The following is a 23,106-nucleotide window of genomic DNA, read 5'->3' as shown; positions in this document are numbered from 1 at the left end:
ATCGCGCGCAAGGCAGCATGGGAACACCCAGGCTACTTTTTTTGTGAAATGAACACTAGAAAAACTGTGCAAATGTATTAAGTAGCATAGTGCTACCATGGCTAATACTGTTGCTATGGTTATTCTTACAGTATTCTTCATAGTCATGAAGAGATGTAGTCATGAAACACTGTCCACAGCAAGAAAAGCCATTATTTTCAAATGGCATTCATAATTGAGTAATGGCACTCATGAAGCCATAAACACAGTCTCAATCATCTTGCCCATAGCTGGAGCCACAAGTCGTGATTCAGACCCTAAACCGACTGCTGAGCCGTCTTTGACGGTCTTTGAGTGTCCTATTAGTAATTGTCATACATAGATACGTTGACAGCTGCTTACATGATTGCTTCAATAAGTTTGCAATTAAAGAGCACACAAATCATAGTGTTTCACTGAATTAGGACTAATACGGCTAACAACAATTATAGCAATTCTAGTCTCCTGATTGGCCCTGAGGTACCCTGGAAATCCAGAGTTCTCGCGAGAGCACAATTTGAATTTGCTCAGCGAGTCACTCTGACAATCAGTAATGATGCTCATGCCGATGCAGCCAAGCTGCACCAATCACATCGGTGTATCTGATATAGGCGGGCCTGAGGCGAGTTAAACAGAGGACATTTTTGCTGTTTTGCCGATTGGATATGGCAAGAGTCTAATCTACCAGTTAGCTCCGCTGGTCAGTAAAACTATTCTCCAAAACAAACTTGTTTTTGTTGCTATGGATACGTCACTCCATGTATTGTTCTGATTGATATATTGTTCTGTAGTGTTATCCAATTGCGTGCAGTGATATTTTCAAATGCCTGCCCTCGAGTTGAGCCATTTTCATTACTCACAGCCAGACCCTAAATCTTTCTAGATTTGGGTCTGGATTTCCAGGCTAGCCCTGATCTGTATTTCTGCACAAATGTTTTAAAACACAAACAAATTAAGAGAGGATAAAAGCAAGCACAATGTGACAAAATACTAAACAAATACAACAAGCAACAGCAACATGCAAAAGGTATAGCTTAATAATAATACAACAAAAACACTGTAGGGAGGCAACACATTATTTTAGTGCCCATTCCTTAGATGTGTACAGCATTTGTACTCCCAGTTTGTGCACTGTAACCCAACCCATAACAATCCCACCATGTCTGGCCTTGTGGATATGTTAACATAGCAGTCATTATAGTTATACGTCACTGTATAACTGACTTTTGGTAATATAGTGTATATATATATATATATATATATATATATATATATATTGTGTGTGTGTGTGTGTGTGTGTGTTGTGTATGTGTTGTGTATGTGTTAGAGTGAATGTACACTATATTGCCAAAAGTATTGGCTCACCTCAATCGCATATGAACTTAAGTGACATCCCATTCTTAATCCATAGGGTTTAATATGACGTCGGACCACCCTTTGCAGTTTAACAACTCTTCTGGTAAGGCTTTCCACAAGGTTTAGGAGTGTGTTTATGGGATTTTTTGACCATTTTTCCAGAAGCGCATTTGTGAGGTCACACATTGATGTTGGACGAGAAGGCCTTTCTCTGTCTCCACTCTAATTCATCCCAAAGGTGTTCTATCGGGTTGAGGTCAGGACTCTGTGCAGGCCAGTCAAGTTCATCCACACCAAACTCTGTCATCCATGTCTTTATGGACCTTGCTTTGTGCACTGGTGCACAGTCATGTTGGAACAGGAAGGGGCCATCCCCGAGCTGGGCTTGGCCCCTTAGTTCCAGTGAAAGGAACTTCTATGCTCCCAACTTTGTAGGAACAGTTTGGGGATGTTTGGATAAGTTCATATGCGAGTCAAGGCAAGTGAGCCAATACTTTTGGCAATATAGTGTATGTGTATCTTTATATTGTTCTTGTTGAAATGAGCACTAAAATTAATATCTAATCAACATTGCTATCAAATTGCTATCAATTTAGCAGCTATCGAAAGGTTCAAGGAAGAGTGTGTGCAAGCTTATTTAGTAGGTAGCATTGTGCTAACACCGTTGATACGATTGCTATTGTTACTCTTATTCTTCATAGTCATGAAGAGATGTAGAGTCATGAAACACTGTCCAAAGCAAGAAAAGCCATTATTTTTCAAATGGCTTTCATGATTGAGTAATGGCATCCATGCAGCCATAAACACAGTCTCAATCATCTTACCCATAGCTGGAGCCCCAAGTTGTGATTCAGACCCTAAACCGACTGCTGAGCCGTCTTTGACGGTCTTTGAGTGTCCTATTAGTAATTGTCATACATAGACATGTTGACAGCTGCTTACATGATTGCTTCAACAGGTTTGGAATTAATGATGTATCAGGTTATACAAGGATATGCATTGCACACAAATTAATTATATACAGTAAACAGTCAAACTGCAAGTACGTAGTTCCACTGTATGACTAATATGACTAACAACAATTATAGCAATTCTAGTCTCATGATTTGCCCTGATGTATGAAGAGAAGATAAAAGCAACAAACAAATGCAACAAGCAATAGCAACATGCAAAAGGCATAGCTTAATAATAAACATAATCTCAAAAAAACAACACATCATGTTAGTGCTCATTCATCAGATAAGAGGTGTTGTGTTTTTGTCTGAATTATGGAAATTTGTATTATATTTCAGAGAATGTCTTCACTAGTACTTGACATACTCTTCTGATTCTGCTATCTTCATTCCCTGTGCTCTTTTGCTTTTCTCCCCTTATAAGCTCTCATGTTTACTATGGGTGTGCATGGATAGTTGAATAATTGCTTAACCGTTTGAGATATTTGAATATTAATATCCCCATTCGGTTATTCTAAAATGCACAGAATCGCGGAAGTTGTGGCACCACGGTGGCATAATATAGCATAGCATAGAAGTAACGCTATCATGGTAGAAATTTTGCTACCGTGTCACTGTTAATTAAGCTGGAATCTTGCAGTCACAATAAACAATGGATGAGACGGTCTCCCATTTTCTTTGTTCTGTAATGTGTTTGAAAGTGCAGCCTACACAATGCAGACAAATAAACAGGAAATAAAAGGGAGACCACAGAATTCACAGTCTAATGAAGGACTGTTTTTTCATTGTATTAGTAGATATTCGTTGCTAAACAATACTGTACCAGAAAGATCAGAGGCTATCCACCTTATGCTCTCAATAACACACCCACAAAATAGCCTTGTTGGCAACATGAATAACCGAATAATAACCGAATAACACTGTCGGTTATTCACATATTTTAAATTATTTTACACAGCCCTAGTGCTTACTCTGATTAAGAGGGTGTGTACAGCATGTATACTAATTACATATATCATTATAGTTATGTCATTGTACTTAATTTACTATACATTAATATGTGTGAATGCATGTGTCTGTGCATTACCATGTGTGTGTGAGTGTATGTATATCTTGTTTTTTATTATTTATTTTTGTCTGAAATGAGCACTAAAATGAATGTGCAATCAACATTGCCCTTTCTTTATGCAGCTATCAAAAAGTTAAAATAAAATTGTGTGCAAGCTTATTTAGTAGTTAGCATGAGCACTAAAATGAATATCTAATCAACATTGCTATCAAATTGCTATCAGTTTAGCAGCTATCGAAAAGTTAAAGGAAGAGTGTGAGCAAGCTTGTTTAGTAGGTAGCATTGTGCTAACCGCACCATTGATACGATTGCTATTGTTACTCTTATTCTTCATAGTCATGAAGAGATGTAGAGTCATGAAACACTGTCCAAAGCAAGAAAAGCCATTATTTTTCAAATGGCTTTCATGATTGAGTAATGGCATCCATGCAGCCAAAAAAACAGTCTCAATCATCTTACCCATAGCTGGAGCCCCAAGTTGTGATTCAGACCCTAAACCGACTGCTGAGCCGTCTTTGACGGTCTTTGAGTGTCCTATTAGTAATTGTCATACATAGACATGTTGACAGCTGCTTACATGATTGCTTCAACAGGTTTGGAATTAATGATGAATCAGATAAAGGTTACTAAAGGATATGCATTGAACACAAATTATAGTATAATTATAATAGTATATATATATATATATATATATATATATATATATATATATATATATATATATATATATATAATACAGTGAATAATCAAACTGCAAATAGGTAGTTCCACTGTATTATGACTAATATGACTAACAACAGTTATGGCAATTCTAGTCTCATGATTGAAAAAGGTCTCACCTGCTGCACCGTCATCAGCCGCTTTTTCTGTCAAGTCACCACCGCCTCCAGAACCGGCGCCTGAGTCAGCATCCGACTTTGGCTCTGGTGCTGCTGACCCTGATCCTGATCCCGAACCGTCAGCTACTGTGGCCTCCTTTGCAGCTTTCACTGCCTCTATTCTCTCTGCCCTGTCTTTCTGGAGTTTGTCTTGCTGCTCCTTAGCAATCTTTTCCAGGTCAAGACCTGAGCCACCTGCCTTAGTGGTCTTCCGTGTCTTCTTTTTACCATGCAGAGCTGGGTCTTTGTCGGCTGTGAAAGGATACACACGAGGCACGATGATAAAACTTTCTGAACATTCTGTTCCAAATAATGTGGTTAGAAACAAACCACAGCAAACAACAAACAACCAGAAACTGATACTTACCCTCTACCACCAGAAATGCATTACAGGACTTGATTCCAGCAACAGCTGCGTATATTCCTTTGTCCACCATCATGCAGTCTTTGACCACTAATCTGTGGACGAGCTTGTCCTCAGACACTTCAATGTCAAACTTTTCTCCTGCTTCCAGAGCAGCATTCTTTCCAAACCAGTTGATCTTTGAGAATGGATTTGATAAGACACACTCAAAGACAGCATCCTCTCTCTCCATTGCTTTAACCTCTTGTATTTTGACCAAAAAGTCCACCGAGGGAACTAATATAGAGAAAAAATGTAGATAGATGAAATTAAAGGACAGTGTAGTCAGCCAGTACACTGCAAAAAATTCTAACCAAGTGTTATTAATTTTATATTAAGATTAAATCTATTTGGTATTGTTTTTAGTATGAAAAGACTTACCTAGCACCCTCTCAAAAGAACATTTTGACTTAATTTAAGAAGACTTTGACTTATTTTAAGGAGTCTTATCAAGACAAATTTACTCAACGCACTGGCAGACAAATTTGCTAGTTTTTAGGACAAATTTGCTTAACGCACTGGCAGACAAATTTGCTTGTAGTCAGGATGAGATGTCTTAAAATAAGTCAAACTTTTTTTAAATTAAGTCAAATGTTTTCACAAAAAAGCACTAGGTAAGTCTCTTTATACTGAAAACAATACCAACTAGTTTTTTTTTATCTTGATATAAGATTAATAACACTTGGTTAGATTTTGTTAGATAAGCAGTTTTTGCAGTGTAAACAGAGCATCCATTGAGTGGAGTACTTTGTAGAATCTGAAGAGTGAGATAAATGTGATGAATGATTTGTATGATAGGTGAGGGAGCTGTGGCTTTTTGGGGTGATGAGTGAAATAATTGTGTTTGGAAGATGAATAAACCTATTAAAACATGTGAGCATGTTGAATATTTTATTCTGTGTATCTCCATGTGTTAAGAAGGTTAGGAAACCTTGCTGGGGGGAAAGACTGAAATTGGCAATTGGTCCGAGAGTCATAGACTTACTTTTGAAGTCTGTGGAAAAAACTGTGACTCCTTCAACATCCATCTGATAAAGACCAGCATCATCAGGCAGAAGGTCTCGTATGGTGAACGTATATTTTTTCCCAACTTGCTTCAATTCATGCTTGACTTCATCCTCTACTTCCAAACTGAATGGAACCATCTCACCATCCTGTTAAAAATAGAAATGATGCATTTAAACAACAACACTAATACTGACCATTTTTAGACACACGTGGACATGGTTTGTGGATGGGAAAACATTTGGAAAACATTTGCTCCATATACCACGTACCTGTAGCTGTAGCAAAATCGATGATGCAAATATAGGCTGCATGCAAGGTTCGTCTCACTAAGTATATTATGTATTATACTGTATGTGCGTGAAGTTTTCCTGTATTATTTTTTTCGTGTAGTGTAAAACGGGTGTGCAAACCCATTAGCATTTACTGTCTTAGATATTAAATGAATACCTAGAAATGAGTCTGTAGTATTACAGTATGTTGCCCTCTCGCGATATAACTTGAAATGCGCTATGTAAGTTATAGGGCCCTATCGTGCACCTGGCGCAAGGTTGCGCAAAGCGTGACTCAAGGCTTATTCTGATCTTACACTCAATAAAGTGGGGAATTTTTCGCCAGGCGATCCACTTTTATTAAACCTTGCACCCAAGGGGTGTGGCAATTAACGACATAAGGTGTGGTCTTTCGCATGATCCATAAATCGCTATCTTACACCCTCTAAAAATCATTACACCACTGACCAAGAAAAACCTGGTCTATTGCGGAAGGCGCATATAAAGCACAGCTGATAATAATAGGTGAGTGCAGATGCATGTACTGTAGGCTATACTCAACTAAGTCAGAAATAGCTGACTATCAAAATACGATGCACTGTTTGAAGTTGTTAAGAAACAAGACAAACAACCCTTTTGCGCCCGGCGCCCAGCGTTTGATCACAAAATCACGCCATTGAATTAGTGAATATGGACTGGCCACACCTTTAATGTCTATAAACTTTGCTGCTCTGACCATCAGTTTCTGATCGCCATTATAACTCTTGTGTAGTAGTTTCATATATATATATATATATATATATATATATATATATATATATATTAATCTGGGCAGTAGTCAAATAAATATTGTTATTTGACTACTTGTCAAATAACACGCTAGAATAATAGTTTTTAAAGTAAACAGGCATCCTCATTTTAGCCCTTGTGGCAACAGTGCCATTGGAACATTTGAATGGCTGTAACGGATGTAGAGAGATGTTTGAGGTCATCCATGTGAGTTTTACCTATTTGGAGTGTACCCCACATACTAACAAAGCATTAGTCAGCTCTCTATTTTCATGTAAGACTTATGAAATTCCCATCAATAAGCACTTCTCACCCCTGTTCCCAGTTGGATGTGGAGAATTTGTGAATGCATTATTCAAGTAAATACCTGCTGCTTTGTCTTACCTTGTAGATAAATATCCTGCTACTAGCTTCCAGTAGTTCCATTTCAAGCTCAAATGATGCACATCCAGAGGCATTTACTTTAATTGGTTTCAGGTGTTCTATGGTTTTAACAAACTGTGGAAAATGACAGAGATGTGTCATTTTTTTTTTTTTTTAAACACACATTCACACTATAACTTAACTTACTTTTCTGTATCATAAGCTATGATCATTACAGAACATGTCAGAGCCTCACCTGTGCCTGCTCTTCTTCTCTTTCCTTTTTCATTTCATTCAGTTTTTTCAACATCCAGCGGAAATTTGTAACTCCATACTCTTGACAGATACGCTCATAGTCTTTCTTGTCGGCACTTAGCAAGATTTCCCAGAACTTTGGGTCAAGTTCTCCATCTTTCCTCTCCTGCTGGTCTTTAGGCTTCACTTTACTGAATAGTGGAAAGACAATGGAGTTTAATTTGCAAATGCATTTTAGTTATTGTTGTTCATCACAGAACAACTTTTAAATCAGGGGTCTCCAACCTTTTTGGGAATGAGGGCTACCTGAAGGACCCGAAATCATATGGAGGGCTACTCATTTGAAACAAACAGACCCTCACCCCTCTTTGCAAGGGTAATCCTCCTAAATATGTGATTTTTTACATTTAAATTATCAATATTATGAAAGGCCTATAAGCCTTTGGGCTATATCTTGGCAATTTAAAATGCATGGTCACTGGCGAATAGCTTAGGGATTTGTCCAGTCCACATTGGGGGTGGTTTTGTTATTAAACGTTACGTCTGGCACAAAAAGGTGGTCTTATGTTTCTTAATCATTCTTAATCAGTCATGGGTGTGTTTTGGATGTAACATCCTTTAATCCAGGGGTGGGCAAACTTTTTGGCTCAAGGGCCACATTGGGTTTTGAAAATTGGCCGGCGGGCCGCACAAACAGCGCATTGGTATTTTGATGGTCACTGGCACGTTTGAAGGGATATTCTTGCACACTGGACTGTATGGAACAGGTATTCCACTAAACCAGCGGTTCCCAAACTTTTTTTCCCGCGGACCACCTTCTACATCCTGACTCTGCTCGCGTACCCCCACCATCCGAAAAGTAACACATTCTATTGACGCATTCCAGGCATCATGTTTAATTAGCCGCCCTACATGATATCAAATAACAAAATCAAAATGTGCAACTGGTCTATGAGCTCTCACGTTAAAAAAAACAGTGTGGAGAACAACATTAGACTGGTTAGATCGCACCTCACTGCAAACCGCACACTGTGGCTTTGGGCAGTCGGTCTCCCGATCCATGTGAAGCCTAGGCCTATATGCCTCAACATACAGTAGGCTACTTTCGTTTTCTTAGTGCAGTCTTTTCTGTCTCGTCCTTTCTTTTATCCTCCTGCCCTCCACCTTCATCATTCTACCTCCCCCCCCCATCCATTCGTTACCTGTCTCCTGCTCTGTTTCTCTCGCTTCTCTTCTTCGATTGCTTTAATTATTCCTTTTGGACAGCGTCCCTGTTTTTAGCCAAACATTTTTCCATGTTTGCATAGCCTTCTACTGTAGCCTATACTTCCACAAAACTTACGCGCCTGCCCGCAGGAAATCACATGTATTGTGGGTAGCTTATTTTTTAATGAAAACATAGCCTGCTATAGAGTTTACAAATGATTTCCTTTAATTTCACGTTTCCATATCATTATAACCCGATTCGAAATTATATATTATTTATTAAGTAATTTGATTATGGATTAATTAATCATTTTTAACACCTTTCCGACATTGCCCTTTTCATCTCCCGTACCCCCTAGTGGCAGCACGCGTACCACCGGTGGTATGCATACCACAGTTTGGGAATCCCTGCACTAAACCATGCTTTACTAAAACCTACCAGAGTATAGCCTACACGCATTTGCACTGCACTCGTGTATCATTTGAACTCCTTGGCAAAGTGAAACTACCTTCACCGTGGTGTCATAGTCAACAACAAAACAGTTATACACAGTTAATTACTTTCACTACACACAGAATGAACTGACAATGGGTTTCCATAGAAAACATAGCCAGAAAAAAGCAACACGTACCCCAATAATGTTTGAATGACTGAATAAAAAACCCAAGGACATTTATCCTGCAGTGGCATATAGGGGTGTCACGATTCTCCAAATCCTCGATTCGATGTAATTTTCGATTTTAAAGTCTCGATTCGATTTTCGATCTTTTTAAAATATTACTATTAATGCATTCCTTATATGTTATTTACTCTTTTTGGCCTTTTCTTTTTCGGGGGGCTTTTATTTTGAAACCGCTTTGAAACCGTTCCAACCTCGAGGTTGTAATGTAAACAGAACTAACTTTAGGCTAAAACAGAGACGTGAACATAATAAAATGAAACAACACAGAATGTTAATTTGATTGTTTCAGCACACTCCGAAGAGACCCAAGGTTAGTGTTCGGGGAATATGTACTTATAAATGTGCATTTTAAGCCTTAAAGTAACTTTGGACTGTAATTAGACCATCTTTTCACTTGCTAAGTTGAGTAGGCTAAGTTAGTTTTAATTGACGTTAATGAACGAATACTTCCACACCGGTGATTTCAAAGTAGCAAGAGGGGCTTTGATTTCGGTAGGTTGATGTGTAGGCCTTTATTTTAACTGGCTGCAGCCTAAAATTAGAGGAGTGTTGACGCTGCAGTTCAGCACGTGCATGTGTGTTTGTGCGTCTTGGCATACATGCTGGACGTGACATTGGGGGTGTGGCTGCATCGTCGATTCTACTTTTAAGTTCGAAGTTCGAGATTGAGATGTAATTTCGATCGATTTCGAAATAAAATCGAAATCGTGACACCCTTAGTGGCATAATGCTTTTTAGATAGTGTAAGATAGCGATTTTCAGATAATGTGCCAAGACCACACCTTAAGTTGTTAATTGCCACACCCCTGAGCGCATCTTGTAATAAAAGAGAATGGCATAGCGAAAAACTCGAGTGTACAATATGAATATGCTTTGTGTCGGGATAATAATACGCTTTGCAATGGGTTTTGCGTTGCAAAAATAGGGCCCTTTATATTAACCAACTGTATTTTTATCTGATTCTTCAGTACTTCAATATCATTATGCAACACTACCAACATTTTTGTTCAGTTTGTTCATTTCAAAGTTTGTATGGGGAATCTAATTTTATTTAAAAATGTGAAGTGAACAACTTACACAATAGGTTACAATTTTTAGCATTATCCACCATTAAGAATTTGGAGGCTGTTTAAGTTCTGATTTCAGTGACAATTTGGTTTTAACATTTCAATAGCAATCAATTACCAACATCACCCTAATTATGAAGATGCCTTTTATAGTAATTGGACATCTGAAATCACTCCATGATCTAACTTTTTTTTTTCCGTCAGGTCATGTCATAGCGTGCATGCCACTAGATCTTTAGCTATAGCTACACCAGGCAGTACAGAGGTAGAGGAGAAAAGACCTGTGAGCTGAAGCAATTGTTTTTCAGTCCTTGAACAATCATGCACAAACCCTATGGCACGAACACGAAATGGCCACAGAACTTTCCCAAAGATATGGTTGGCTACACCAGACGAGCAAGCTTTTACTGTCTATGCGTGTATGTGCTCTCCTACTGTTCTTGAATGGGAGGAATGAATGGGAAAGGGATTTGGAAGGCTGAAATTTAACCTGGCTACAATTTGTAAGGTATCACCAATATCTAGGTAATGTACTGTATAGGGTTGGGTATCGTTTGAATTTGAACAATTCCGATTCCAATTCCGATTTCTTATTTCGATTCCGGTTCCTAACGATTCTCGATTCCGATTTTTTTAAGAGGCAGGGTCAAAAAAAGTTTAGGATATTTTAAATGAGCAAGCTAACCAACGGTCTTTCTCAGGGTATCTGCACATTTTCCAAGTGCAAATTTAAAGACTTTTAAGACCTTTTCAAGACATCTAAATGAAACTTAAGACTATACCACGGCAAAAAGATATATATGACTGTTTATGCAATAGTTTTTTTTCCTACTAATTTTAACCCCCACTCCATTTTGGATGTCTACAGAAGTTACCAAATATATTTTGGCGAAAGAAAAATAATTGTGTGTGAATTACCTTCAAAGCTATAAATGCCCAATTTTAGGGTCTGGGCTGCTTGCTTTTGAAGCTGGCTGTACATGTTACATGGTTTTGCTTACTGCTGAGGCTGACTGTTTTTCACCAGTGTCTGTAGTAGCCTAGGCTACTTGCCAAAGACATGTGCACTGGACTGGATTCCCTTCAATATTTTTTCAAAGTTAGACTAAGCTATTTACATATTTTAATAAGCCTACTTTATATAATTTACTATGTGCATCTATTGTCCAATATGCAGCACAGCAAATTAAAGTTAATCCACTTTACATTTTGCATACCAGTTGTATCTAAACCTACCAAAGCTTGACTGAAACATTGTAAAACCATTGACTTGTTTTAAATTAATTAAGAGACAGGTCCTCCTCGCGTGATCCTGCTGAAAACTGCTGGTTTCATCTTAAGCACGCACGTATTATGAACGCACGTTTTTTTTTTTATGTAGCCAGTCGCCGACATTCAAAAAATATGCGGTTATAGTTCACAACTTTTGCGAAGTAGGCCTAGCCTACTGGGAAACGCTGGCAAGCAAGCTGCTGGCAGATGTTACAGGTAGGCTATTATAACATTTTCTTCCCTAGGCTAGGCCAGCAACACACGCTGGAAAGATGCAAACATATCAACTTAACATACAGTATTTCCTCCTGATTGCGACGCACTGCACATAATTTGAGCAGCAGTCTTCGCGTCCATAGTTTGTGAAACGATGCTGCGTCCGAGCAACGATTTTAGATGCCAAGCGCAACTCCAAAAAGGAGAACAAATGAGCGTCCGGCTTGAGGCTGCGCCAGACGCCGGACAGGGCTTTTAAAATCAATATGTCCGGCCTAAATCCGAACGTATGGCCAACCTATCGCTCTTTCTCCCGCTCATTCTACCGTAGGCTTCCTCATTCCACGTAGGCTACCTGTATATCTCTCTGGCCTCAGCTACACCACGAAAACGTCAGGCATATTATTTTGTACATAGGCCTACTGTATTATTACCGTTTTCACACCTTTAACCACACCCGTGAAAAACATCTTCACTCTGCAACCACTACACTTCCTCCCGTAGCCTAATAGCCTAGTCACTTATACAATTGCGTTTTAAATACACGAAACTGGATTGAGACATCACTCGCTCTCTTGCACTCGCTGGCGGTCCCATACGCACATTTAATACCTCTCTTTCGAAAATTCAGTTGTATTTAAGACTATTTAAGGATTCGCGGGAACCCTGCTTTTGAATGAAATAGTCTGACCTTCTCCATGAATTTTAATTCTATGAACTATGCGCTTGGTGTGGTGTTCAGCCGTTTCTTCTTCCGGTCGGCGGACTGGGAATCGAAACTAGGAATCGAAATTTAAACTTTTGAACGATTCCGGGAAAATCGCAAAGATAGTCCCGGTTCCAACCAATACTCGATATTCGATACCCAAGCCTAGTACTGTATGGCTACATACATTCTTAAAATGGTTCTGGTAACAATTAAATATCTATTAAAAACTTCACAATGGAGGATGATCTGCAGGCGACTTGTTGGCTATTTTTAGAAGGTGTGCAGGCGCCTCATAGGCTGTAGCCCACTGGCACCGTGTTGGAGATCCCTGTTTTAAAGTATCGTACAGTAGCATCAGAGATAATACAACAGTACAAAACTACCCAATAAAGACAAATTCCAGTAAACTCCTTGGTTATTAATACTATACGCCATACTTTACCGTACCATACTATACCTTACCTTTTTCTTAGCACCGGCTTCATACCACTTACAACTAAATGAACAAATGAGATGCAGGTTAGCATGCAGACACAATGCCATGTTGGTAAATAATGTATGCCGAGGGATCATTTTTAATGTATATTATTAATAAATGCCAATGTGTTGACACTCACCTTCAGGTTCAACCTGTTGTTGAGCCTTTTTTTTCTTGAAGCCAACTGAAAATGAGTGACACAAAAAAGATTCTGAATTTGGCTGCCTCAGATGTTTTGGTTTAAAGCTTTCGTTTTTTGTATCCAGTTTATACAGATTGCACATGCAGATAATTAGATCATGGCTTTTGTCTTACCTTCTATAACATTGAGCATAACTGTAACAATAGCTTTCCCAAATTCATTTTTGGCATAGCATTTATATGTGTCAGCTTGATCTGATGAAACATTTGGCATCTGCAAATAGAATAGAATAATTTAGCATGAAAAACACTTAAACCTTTAGTTTGTTGCCTGTGTTGAGTTTTTACATAATACTTGCCTCAAGGGTGTGCTCATGAGAATTTGGATCAAATTTGGTTTGATATTTCTCCTTATCAGTAACCTCTCCATTATTACGAGCCCACGTTACTGTTGGTTCTGGATCTCCGGTGACAATAGCTTTGAAAATGGCTAATTTACCTAAAGAAAAAACATAACACTGCATTTGTAATAAATATTAGAACAGATGCTGACCCACTCTAGACATTCAGCATTTTTCATGATCTTCACTAATGACTGTGGATGCACAAAACATTTAGTGTATTTAGTAGCATTTTGTTTAGCATGAGCTGTAGTACTAAGACTACTTTGCAGCTTGAAGGAAAACATTGAAACATTTGCCAAGAAAATTAATTAAGAATTCCATTGCTATGGCTCTCATTGTTTTATCACCTTACCTTCTTGAATGGTTAAGGCAATTGGTTTACGTGTGAAGTCAGGGTGGGTCTTGCCTTCAGGAAGTTCCTCCACATACTGTGTGATCATAACCCCTGGCACTTTGGACTTCTTTTTGATGCCCACTAATGACATAGAAATTACATGCGTCACTTGTAACATATTATTATTATTTCACATGTTTTCCTAATGTTATTATTAATACTTTTGTTCATTATAGACTACCTACCAGTTATAAAACATATAGGCAAATGTGCTACTACAAGGCAAGAAGGCGGCAAATGTACCTCTACAAATGAACCCTTTTTAGTTATTTTTCCCCTCCAAAATACAAATAGTTGTCCATCATGAAATCTATATCAAATTATGGTAACATTTTACTTGACGGGTGAGTTCATAACACATTCATAGCAGCTGTCATAAACTGCACATAAAGCATTCATGACTGTTTCATGAGACATGACTCAACATTCATACTAAACCTTTCATGATTGTGGAAGACAGAACGACAACAACTTGTTAAAATAAAAGTCTAACAATCGCAAAACAGCATTGCCGTTTTTGTCCCAAACCTCTTACCTGATCATGTCACATCTGAGTCAATGGGCTACTCCAGTGCCAAGACATACCATGGTCAAGGAAATAATTTTTGTTTCATGAAAATCTATTTGTTTTATGATGTAACCTTTCCAGATGATTTCTCATCTTTTGCTACTGGGAATGTCCAACCGTTCCAGGTTACACAACTATGGGTCAGCTGAATGTATGCTAGTCTACCTTCCAGTGTTAAACTCAGTGATTACGAATACTTCACAACCAGTGGCGTAACAAACCAATGGTGGGCCCAGGTGCGAGAGCGTTACGCGGGCCCCATACCAACGAACGTTGGCCCAGGATGAATTAGCTCTGATACATGCAATACACATTAAGGGTGACTTCAATTGTTTATGAAAAGGGCCTGAGGCACCGAAGTAGTTTAGTAGTTACAGATTACAATTTCAAATAAAAAACACACGACTACATATCCATTACATGTGAAAACATTAAAAAATAATTTTATTAACAGCCTGCAGGCCAGGGTAATCTAATATTACTGCATTAACATCAACTCGCATAGAATTATGGGAATAATCAAAGCGTAGATTGCTTGCTTATAAACTCGCACTGCGCAGAAACAAAACTTAATGTAGCCTAACTTATTTAACCGCCCAGAAAACAAATAAAATCATTCATATGCATACAATCCCCAATATGCGTGAATTAGGCCATTAGAAGAAGGCCATCTTACGAGCCTTTCGTTGTGCAAAAAATCGTCAACGATGTTCCCAATATTTAATGCTCTGGCTCTCGTATTTTCAATGGACAGGATAGCTAACCCACGGAGCCTCTCCTGCCCCATGCTGCTCCTTAGGTATAGGTCTTAATAAGTTTGAGTTTGGAAAAAGATCGCTTAGCTGTTGCCACAGTCACAGGCAATGTCAGAAACAACATGACTACACACTTCCCCGAATGTGGATGTTACACTGTCATAATCTACCACCAGCATTTTGGCAAGTTGAAAAATAGATGACTTCTGTGAAATCTCTGCTTTAAAGCAAGACCTGAATGAGAGGAGTTGTGTTGGGAATGTCGGTGCAATGTCCCTGCTATAATGGTCTGACAAACGTCTTGCCTTTTCAAGCAGTTCATCATCACCTGCGAGTTCAAGGGTCATAGGACGTAAAGACTCAAACACATGACAAGTTTCCCGCATACTTGCAAATCTTTGGGAGAGCTGACTGATTATGATGTCCAGAGTTGCATTAAATACCTGCACTTTGAAGTATCTCTCTGCATCGGTTAAGCGCTCATCTTCCGATAGAAGTGACGCTTCACTCTCCGTGCTCTAACATTCTAAAGTTCTAAAAAAAAAAAAAGGAGGCAGGGCGGGGGTAGCGACGGGCCCCGGGAGGTCACGGGCCCTGGTGCGACTGCACTTGCTGCACCTACTATAGTTACGCCACTGTTCACAACTTGTATAGTAAAGTGACATTTGATATAGACTTCATAAGATATTCATGAAATATTTACAAAGGCTGGAGAGAAAAACGGCAATGGTGCTTTGCGATTGACTTTTATTTTGACAAGTTGTCGTCGTTCTGTCTTCCACATTCATGAAAGGTTTGGTATGAATGTTGAGTCATGTCTCATGAAACGGTCATGAATGCTTTATGTGCAGTTTATGACAGCTGCTATGAATGTGTTATGAACTCACCTGTCAAGTAAAGTGTTACCCAAATTATTAAGGGGATGATTTTGTTACATGTCCAAGCATACTTACTGTACAAAGTGGCTCACAACCATGTAATTGTATTGAGTGTGCTTCTCAAGCTCAGGCTTATAAGATCAAACTATGAGTCGTAAATACAGGTTTAAAAATATACATGCACATAAATCAGATTTACAGTGCAACCCCATGCCCCACAAGTTACTAAACTTAGCTAGGTTGATCCATTAAAATCTGCCTATCAAAGAATGTATCTGCCATTTAAGCACAACTCTGAAACAAACAGAAATGTCATCATAGGATAATGACATTTTAGCTAAAATCCAGGTTTAGACAATGTCACAACATAACATGACAACATGTTGCAGCATGTGTGCTGCCCTGATGGTGCAATCACTGCAAATGGAACATTGGTAGAGTATTTGAGAAGTGAAACAAATATTGTTTAATTGATTTAAATTATCCTCAGTCCCTCTCTGTGGAGAGTTCTTGGGAGCAGGTCAGTTGATTCAGGATTGGGGATTTATAAAATGAATTGAAACAAATGTAAATTTAAATGACTGAAGTAATGAACCAGGTTTTATGCTTGTGTTCCTTGCAATCTTATGTTATGAAGTTCAAATTTGTTGCTCATTTGGGAACAAATTTGAGTTCAGTGTTGTTTTTGCAGTTTTTTTTCCTATATATGCACAGACAATACATGTACAACATACAAGCAGTGATCACTTCATGTAAACACGTCATCAATCATGTACAGGAACATGATCATATTCACAAATAGATTAGACAGATCAAATTGTGCATGCTTGGTTGCTGGTACAGATACTCATGGCTCATTGGACTCCTTTCCTACCTTTCTTTTTATATTTTTTCTCTGGTGCAGGACCTGCTTTGTAGTAAAATTGTGTGAGCACATGAAAATGAATGACGCAGAATAAACATAGAGGACACAGAAGCCACAGAAGGAGGTTGTCATCAAGCAAACATGTGGTAGTCAGAGCAGTGATGGAATATTAGCTTGTGAACCATTGACATAATGACATTATCATTGATACAGTATGTGTGATCTAGTTGTGCAGTTTTTAGGTTTGCATGTTTTAAAATCTTATGTTTCAAAAAGAGGATGCCTTTTCCATTTTTATATGTTTTAAAGAGGAAACAACAAAATGCCTCCTCTAATTTTACATTAGACATTTCACCAGTGTACAGCTTTGGTAACAGTGTCACAAGCCCTGACCTTTTCACATGCTTGCATGGTGTGTAATGCAACATTTACAGTAGCAACTAACTTTAAATACACTGTCAAGCATAACACATTTTTGTTGTGGATTCCTCTTCAGCTTTACAGTTCTTTCTGCAACACCTTTTGGTTGTTGCGCTTACAGACCTGATTTTGAAATTCTGAAAAATTCTTGGGGGGCAGACGTGAACATGTTTGTCCTCAAGGTGTCCACATTGCATACATGTACTTCATTGAACAGAGCAGATTGGTAAGTGACTTCCCTTTGGAAATGGTGTCTTCTTTTGGCTTATATTTTTCTTCAAGCAATTGCAATATTCTGCATTGAATTATCAGACATTAGACATCATCATTGTCCGTCTTGAGTTCACTGGAGACTTTCTCCCTGATGTGGTCTATCTTCAGCTTGATGACAAGACTGTACACTTCTTTCTCATTGCTCAACAGAAACATTTCCCAAATCCATGAATGAATAAACCACGAGTCACCTCTATTTGGTTAGTACATACATTTTCTTTTTTTGCAGCATCATTGGGAGCCAAACAGAAAGGCTGCTTTGGCACCCATCTTGTTTTTACCTTTTCTTATCATTGGATGCTATGCAGGCAACCGGATTGGCATCCATTATTGCTTTTTTATCATTCATTGTCTTCATCAATGTCGCCATGGGAGTTTATGGTAGCCCATAGAACAACATGGTAAAAGGTGAAATTTGATGCACTGATTGGGGTTGGGGAGGCTTGGGGTGTTACATTCTTCACCAAAATCGAAGTGTACCTCAAAAAGATGGTTGTACAATTAGTTTTTTTTTAAAGACAATTTGTCCATGATCATGATTCGGCTTGTCCATGGTCATGATTCAAATTGGCATCAAAGCCGCCAGACAGGAAGTGAAATCATCTCGGTACCTGTTTGATGTATTGACTTCCAGGGGTTGTGTGAACATTCTTGCGGTTGTGCAAAAATACTTCAACAAGCAAAAATGCTTTACCACACAAACCTTTGGATGTGTTGGGTGTTATGTCAGGTGATAAAATCATAGATCCAAAGGATGGGACATGACAAGCTATTATGATGACCAAATGATGTGTGGCTGCCATATCAGATTAAACAAAACAAAAATTCAGTGTCCATAAATCTTCAACAAATATTCACCAAATTTGGCAGATCATCTTCAGATCTTCAAACAAAGCTTCAAGAAAGTTATCATAGAGATAATTTTTCAAAACCAATCTTCCATTCAACTCAAACCATTCAACTATTCTTCCATTACATCGAAATCAGTGGCAAACCTACAAAACAGGAAGTTCATAATCTTTGTTCAACTAACACAACTTTCTATGATGGTCTAGACCAGTGGTTTTCAAAGTGGGGGCCGAGGCCCCCTGGGGGGCCGCGAGGGGGTGCCAGGGGGGCCTCAGCAAGTTGGATGGAAAAATAAATACATTTGAAAAATACGTCATTATAATAATTTGTCGCATATCTGAACATTATATTTTCCATGATAATAATTGGAAAAATAGTAGAGTGATAGCTCTCATATAGCAGAAAGCCCCAAATGCAATTTTTACACACGGTATGCTCCATCGCGAAGTGCTTGTGGCTAAAATAATTATTAGGATTAGCTTAATGTATTTTTAAATTTGCCGTAGTATTGTTGATGGGTTTAGTAACACATCAAGGGGGTCCTTGGCCAGAACCTAGTGGTATTTGGGGGGCCTTGTCGTGGAAAAGTTTGGGAACTCCTGGTCTAGACCAGTGTTTCCCAAACTTTTTTTTTTCTTACTGCATATTGCCCCAAGCCCCATCCACCACCAAAAAAAAATCACTGCTATAATTTTCTTTTCTTTTTTCTGGTCAGTGTGACAAAAGGGTGTGGGTACTGTATGTTTCAAAGTCACACATTCTTTTTGAGTATTTGTACAGGCCCCTTTCTATGCCTTTCAGCGATAAAGATTGATTGTTAGTTGCACGTGAGTGTGATATTTTCCATGACGAACGGATGAAAGTACAGAATGTTGTGCAGATTTAGCAGTCTGTTAAGTTTAGAAGTAATATCTTGAAATCAGGGATGCACAATATATAATCAGTACAACATTGGTATTGGCGGCTTAAGAGTTATATTTTTGGCATCAGAAGAATAAATATTTCTGCTGATATTCCTGGCAAATAAATCAGCTAGACTGTAATCGGTACATTAGAGTTTCAGGGAAAGCATCATACAAATCTGTGCAAATTAGATGGGGCCTACATTTTTATTTGAAAATGTGATATGTGAAATTGCAATTTTTACATCTACATCATGTTGCAATGTGTTATTTTATGTGAGTGTCTATATTTGTTAATAGATTTAGGGTATAATGGAAGGAAATGTTGTATGTCTGTATTTTAAACTGCTAGGCCAACACAATAAGGGCAATAGATTAAATCTGGTACAGGAGAGACCCTTAAAGGAAATAAAAAATATTTCTATGCATTGGTATCGCTATTGGCAGTCTGAAAATCTTGGCAAATCAAATTAAATGTGATTTACAGTTAATATCAAAACATTTCAGCCAATTGGTAATTATTATTAACAACAATAAAAACTCAATATGGATATCTGCGCTGCCCTTACATAGGCATATAGTTTGGGAAACTCTGTGACATCGTGACAACATGTATTCATGGTAACTATACATCTTGGCCCCCTCATCACTGCTTGGGGTTGTATTTTGAAATGTGTCTTTGATCTGGTTTTGTATTGCTTTGACATGTCGACTTACCCTGACCATCAGCAGTCTGGTCGGTCACTTTTGCTTTTCTTTTCCACATCTTGAGGTAATTTAGGTTTCAAATTCAGTATATTCTGCAGAATAAAAAAAATAATAATTAATTCAAAACACCTGCATTGTTTTACTGTCCTTCAAGGTATGGAGGTATGGAGCAAGGCATTACAAAAAGTACAATAAATGTTCTTATTGTGTTCTGTGTTTCAACAGGACAATTATTTGTTTGTTTTTCGATATGAAAAGATCAAATAAATCCTGCAAGGATTATGTGTGACCAGTTGGGTTACACAAGTGTACTGATTGTATACAGTGACCTTAAATACCTGCAGGTGTCTCCATCTGCTCTACCAATCAATCTGTCCTACAGTAGCTCATGCAAGTATACTGTGGATGTCATCCATCTTTTGGCTGCAACAGTTGAATCATAAGCGATCCATCTACTACAGGAATGCCATGTTGACATGGTTTGAGTAATCCCTGTACTTGTTGAGGAGTACACTAAATCTTTGGTGAGAAAAGAGGAAGCACACAAGCCAGCGCTTGCACTTTTGGCTTGTGGCTGTGAATCATAATATAGATAACAGAAGGGCTGTCACTGACATCTCTGAATTTGCAACCGACATACTCCTATGACTTTCTTTTGCAATGTCTAATAGGGCTGACATAATAAATCAGTATGTAGTATAAACACTTTCTTTTGTTAACAATCATGCTTTTTTTGCCTCACATGTACTCCAGTGTAAAAATGTGTAGATAAAATGTTTTCAACACAAGGTAGATGTACTTTGTTATATTTCTGAATATTTCTACTTTTTAAGTATATTCTTATTTCAACAAAATGAATAAGTAAAAAACAAATATATGTAAGATGTCAGTACTGTAAAAAATTTAAATTTAAAGGACTAAACAACATGTATACAGCTGCACTTCTGCCATGTGCCCTGTCAGCCACAAACCTATAAAGATATATAAAGATTCTGATTTAATATCACGTGCATTTAAGGTAATCCAAAACGTATGCCATATGTGTCATGCTCTTGATTCCTGTGCAGGGTGTTTGAAGGCTCCAGCAAGTTACTTTGACACCTGATATGTCACATGCTACATAAACTCTGATCAACCTATCACAAATGTCATGGTGTGGTGGTAAGTCACTGGTGACATGATGGTCGAGCTGTCCTGAAATGGCTGGAAACATATTTTTTTTGGAGATAATTTTTTTCAAGCACTACTGAACCCGTCTTTGACACAATATGCAACTCTATGTTTGTACCCAAACAAAGTTAGTTATCAATTGGAAATATGCAATTAGATAAATTAACTTAATCAGAACTAACAACTAGAACACCATGATTAAGAGGATGCTGGGTGATTTATGTTTTGAATCACTTATTTTCATTATCTGTTTAAATGTGAGTATTAGAGACATTAATCCAAACAACCGCAAGGGTTGTTGGGTAGATATCCGTTGTCTCGTAAAGCTAGTGTTAATCTTTAGTTGATCAAACTTGGTGGAGTGTAAATTTGGAACACCTCCTCCATCTCGACCACCAGGCAGCCTGAACTCCTTACTTGGCTTTACTTAATGGTTGAAAGTGAGCCAGTGGGCAAATGACAGGACACTTAGTGCAGGGAGATGTCGAACTCTGGGGGGTAATGTTTTATGGGAACGTGGTTCCCTCTACACGCTCATGTTTAATGCATCCACCTGCCACCCTGTCCAGGCAAAGAACGCTGCGTTTGAGGCACGGGACATTCAGAATGTGCACTGTGACCATCACTGACATTATGTGAAACTGTCAAGGACGCTGTATGACCGGAGTGACAGACAGTCTGAACGCTCAGCCAGCCTTGTAGTAGATAATAGTTTCCCTCTTTTACAGGTAGGGATGTGAAAAATAAATGTTTATGATTTAAGATTATGAACATTGGGTTGGCTGATTTCAAACTGTGATCTAATGATGAGGTATAGGATGCCTGAGTGTCTGAGAAATAAAATGCTAGACTGGGTGTATGAAAGGAGAGCTACAGGAAAGCTCTGTGGAACCTCATTAGACATGCTACATTACTGTCTAAGTTTTCTGTTAGCAAATGGTTTGATAAACCTCAGCTGAGAAGATACTTGTCTTGTCTACCACAACAGTCTGATACTGTAGATTTAAGCTATCACCATTTCCTTGAGTGTGTTGTGTTACAAATTACCCTATTTGTGTAAAACAATTACGCATTGCTGAGGAGACCATATAAATGTCATGCTCAATGTTCATGCTCTTTTGTATTGAGGAATCTTGCCGTAGTAAGAAATGTTGTAAATGATGTCATACATTTTATTTTAGCATTCAGTTTTCATATATTGTTGTAGTAAATAGTTAAGTCATGTAATATAAATAATAATACAAGTAATGAAAACATAATGAACAATGAAATATTCACCAGTCTGCTCCATTAAATGATCAATCCTACAGACACAAAATATTGATGTGTCAACCATGTGGCCCGTCAAGCCTTTGGATTGTATACCTAAAATAAGTTTGCGGGTGGTGTGATGCCAGTACTTGGGACCAGAAGAATCTCTCTGCCATTAAAGGGACCCTATTAAAGTCATCAGCGTTTGCTTTTAAAGAAAATAATGTTCAACATTTCAATCAAGCGTTTTATCTGAATGACTGACTTGATTAAACCAGTGATATACTTTTGAGATGATGCATTTTTAAATCTAGAAATATATTGATTTAAGCTAAGCATGCAAAAATATTAATATAAAAAATAACTGCCATAATAATAATTGCCATATGTGTGTATAACCTTGGAGGATATCCCTTACATATGGAAAAGAATGTTCCAAAGCACTTTGCATAAACTTTATAAACTTACATTTTGTTTGCCTTCAGGTATGAATAAAATTAAAACAGAACAGCCACCTTTTAAAGATTAATCTTTTA

The 23,106-nt window shown here is 38.1% G+C and overlaps 1 protein-coding gene across 1 annotated transcript in view; it reads right to left on the bottom strand.

The window, feature by feature from the left end:
- The window catches only part of igfn1.4 (immunoglobulin like and fibronectin type III domain containing 1, tandem duplicate 4), a 34,537-nt gene extending 14,330 nt beyond the window's left edge, over positions 1 to 20,207 (bottom strand). Inside the window, exons 1-11 of the mRNA XM_076269180.1 lie at positions 20,159 to 20,207; positions 13,890 to 14,012; positions 13,493 to 13,632; positions 13,308 to 13,407; positions 13,132 to 13,176; positions 9,692 to 9,731; positions 7,363 to 7,552; positions 7,128 to 7,241; positions 5,663 to 5,831; positions 4,642 to 4,914; positions 4,236 to 4,526 (exon numbers count right to left, since the gene is read on the bottom strand). Coding sequence (XP_076125295.1) covers positions 4,236 to 4,526; positions 4,642 to 4,914; positions 5,663 to 5,831; positions 7,128 to 7,241; positions 7,363 to 7,552; positions 9,692 to 9,731; positions 13,132 to 13,176; positions 13,308 to 13,407; positions 13,493 to 13,632; positions 13,890 to 14,012; positions 20,159 to 20,207 — 1,534 coding nt within the window. The remainder of the gene's footprint in view (positions 1 to 4,235; positions 4,527 to 4,641; positions 4,915 to 5,662; positions 5,832 to 7,127; positions 7,242 to 7,362; positions 7,553 to 9,691; positions 9,732 to 13,131; positions 13,177 to 13,307; positions 13,408 to 13,492; positions 13,633 to 13,889; positions 14,013 to 20,158) is intronic.
- Positions 20,208 to 23,106: the final 2,899 nt, after the last annotated feature.

The sequence above is a fragment of the Alosa pseudoharengus genome, unplaced genomic scaffold (assembly GCF_046254945.1).
Source record: "Alosa pseudoharengus isolate Yale_2024_CS ecotype anadromous, Long Island Sound unplaced genomic scaffold, YU_APseudo_1.1 YU_APseudo_1.1_scf_5, whole genome shotgun sequence".
Taxonomy (NCBI): domain Eukaryota; kingdom Metazoa; phylum Chordata; class Actinopteri; order Clupeiformes; family Clupeidae; genus Alosa; species Alosa pseudoharengus.
Note: the sequence above shows the minus strand (reverse complement) of the source record. Positions and strands in the feature narration are given on the sequence as shown.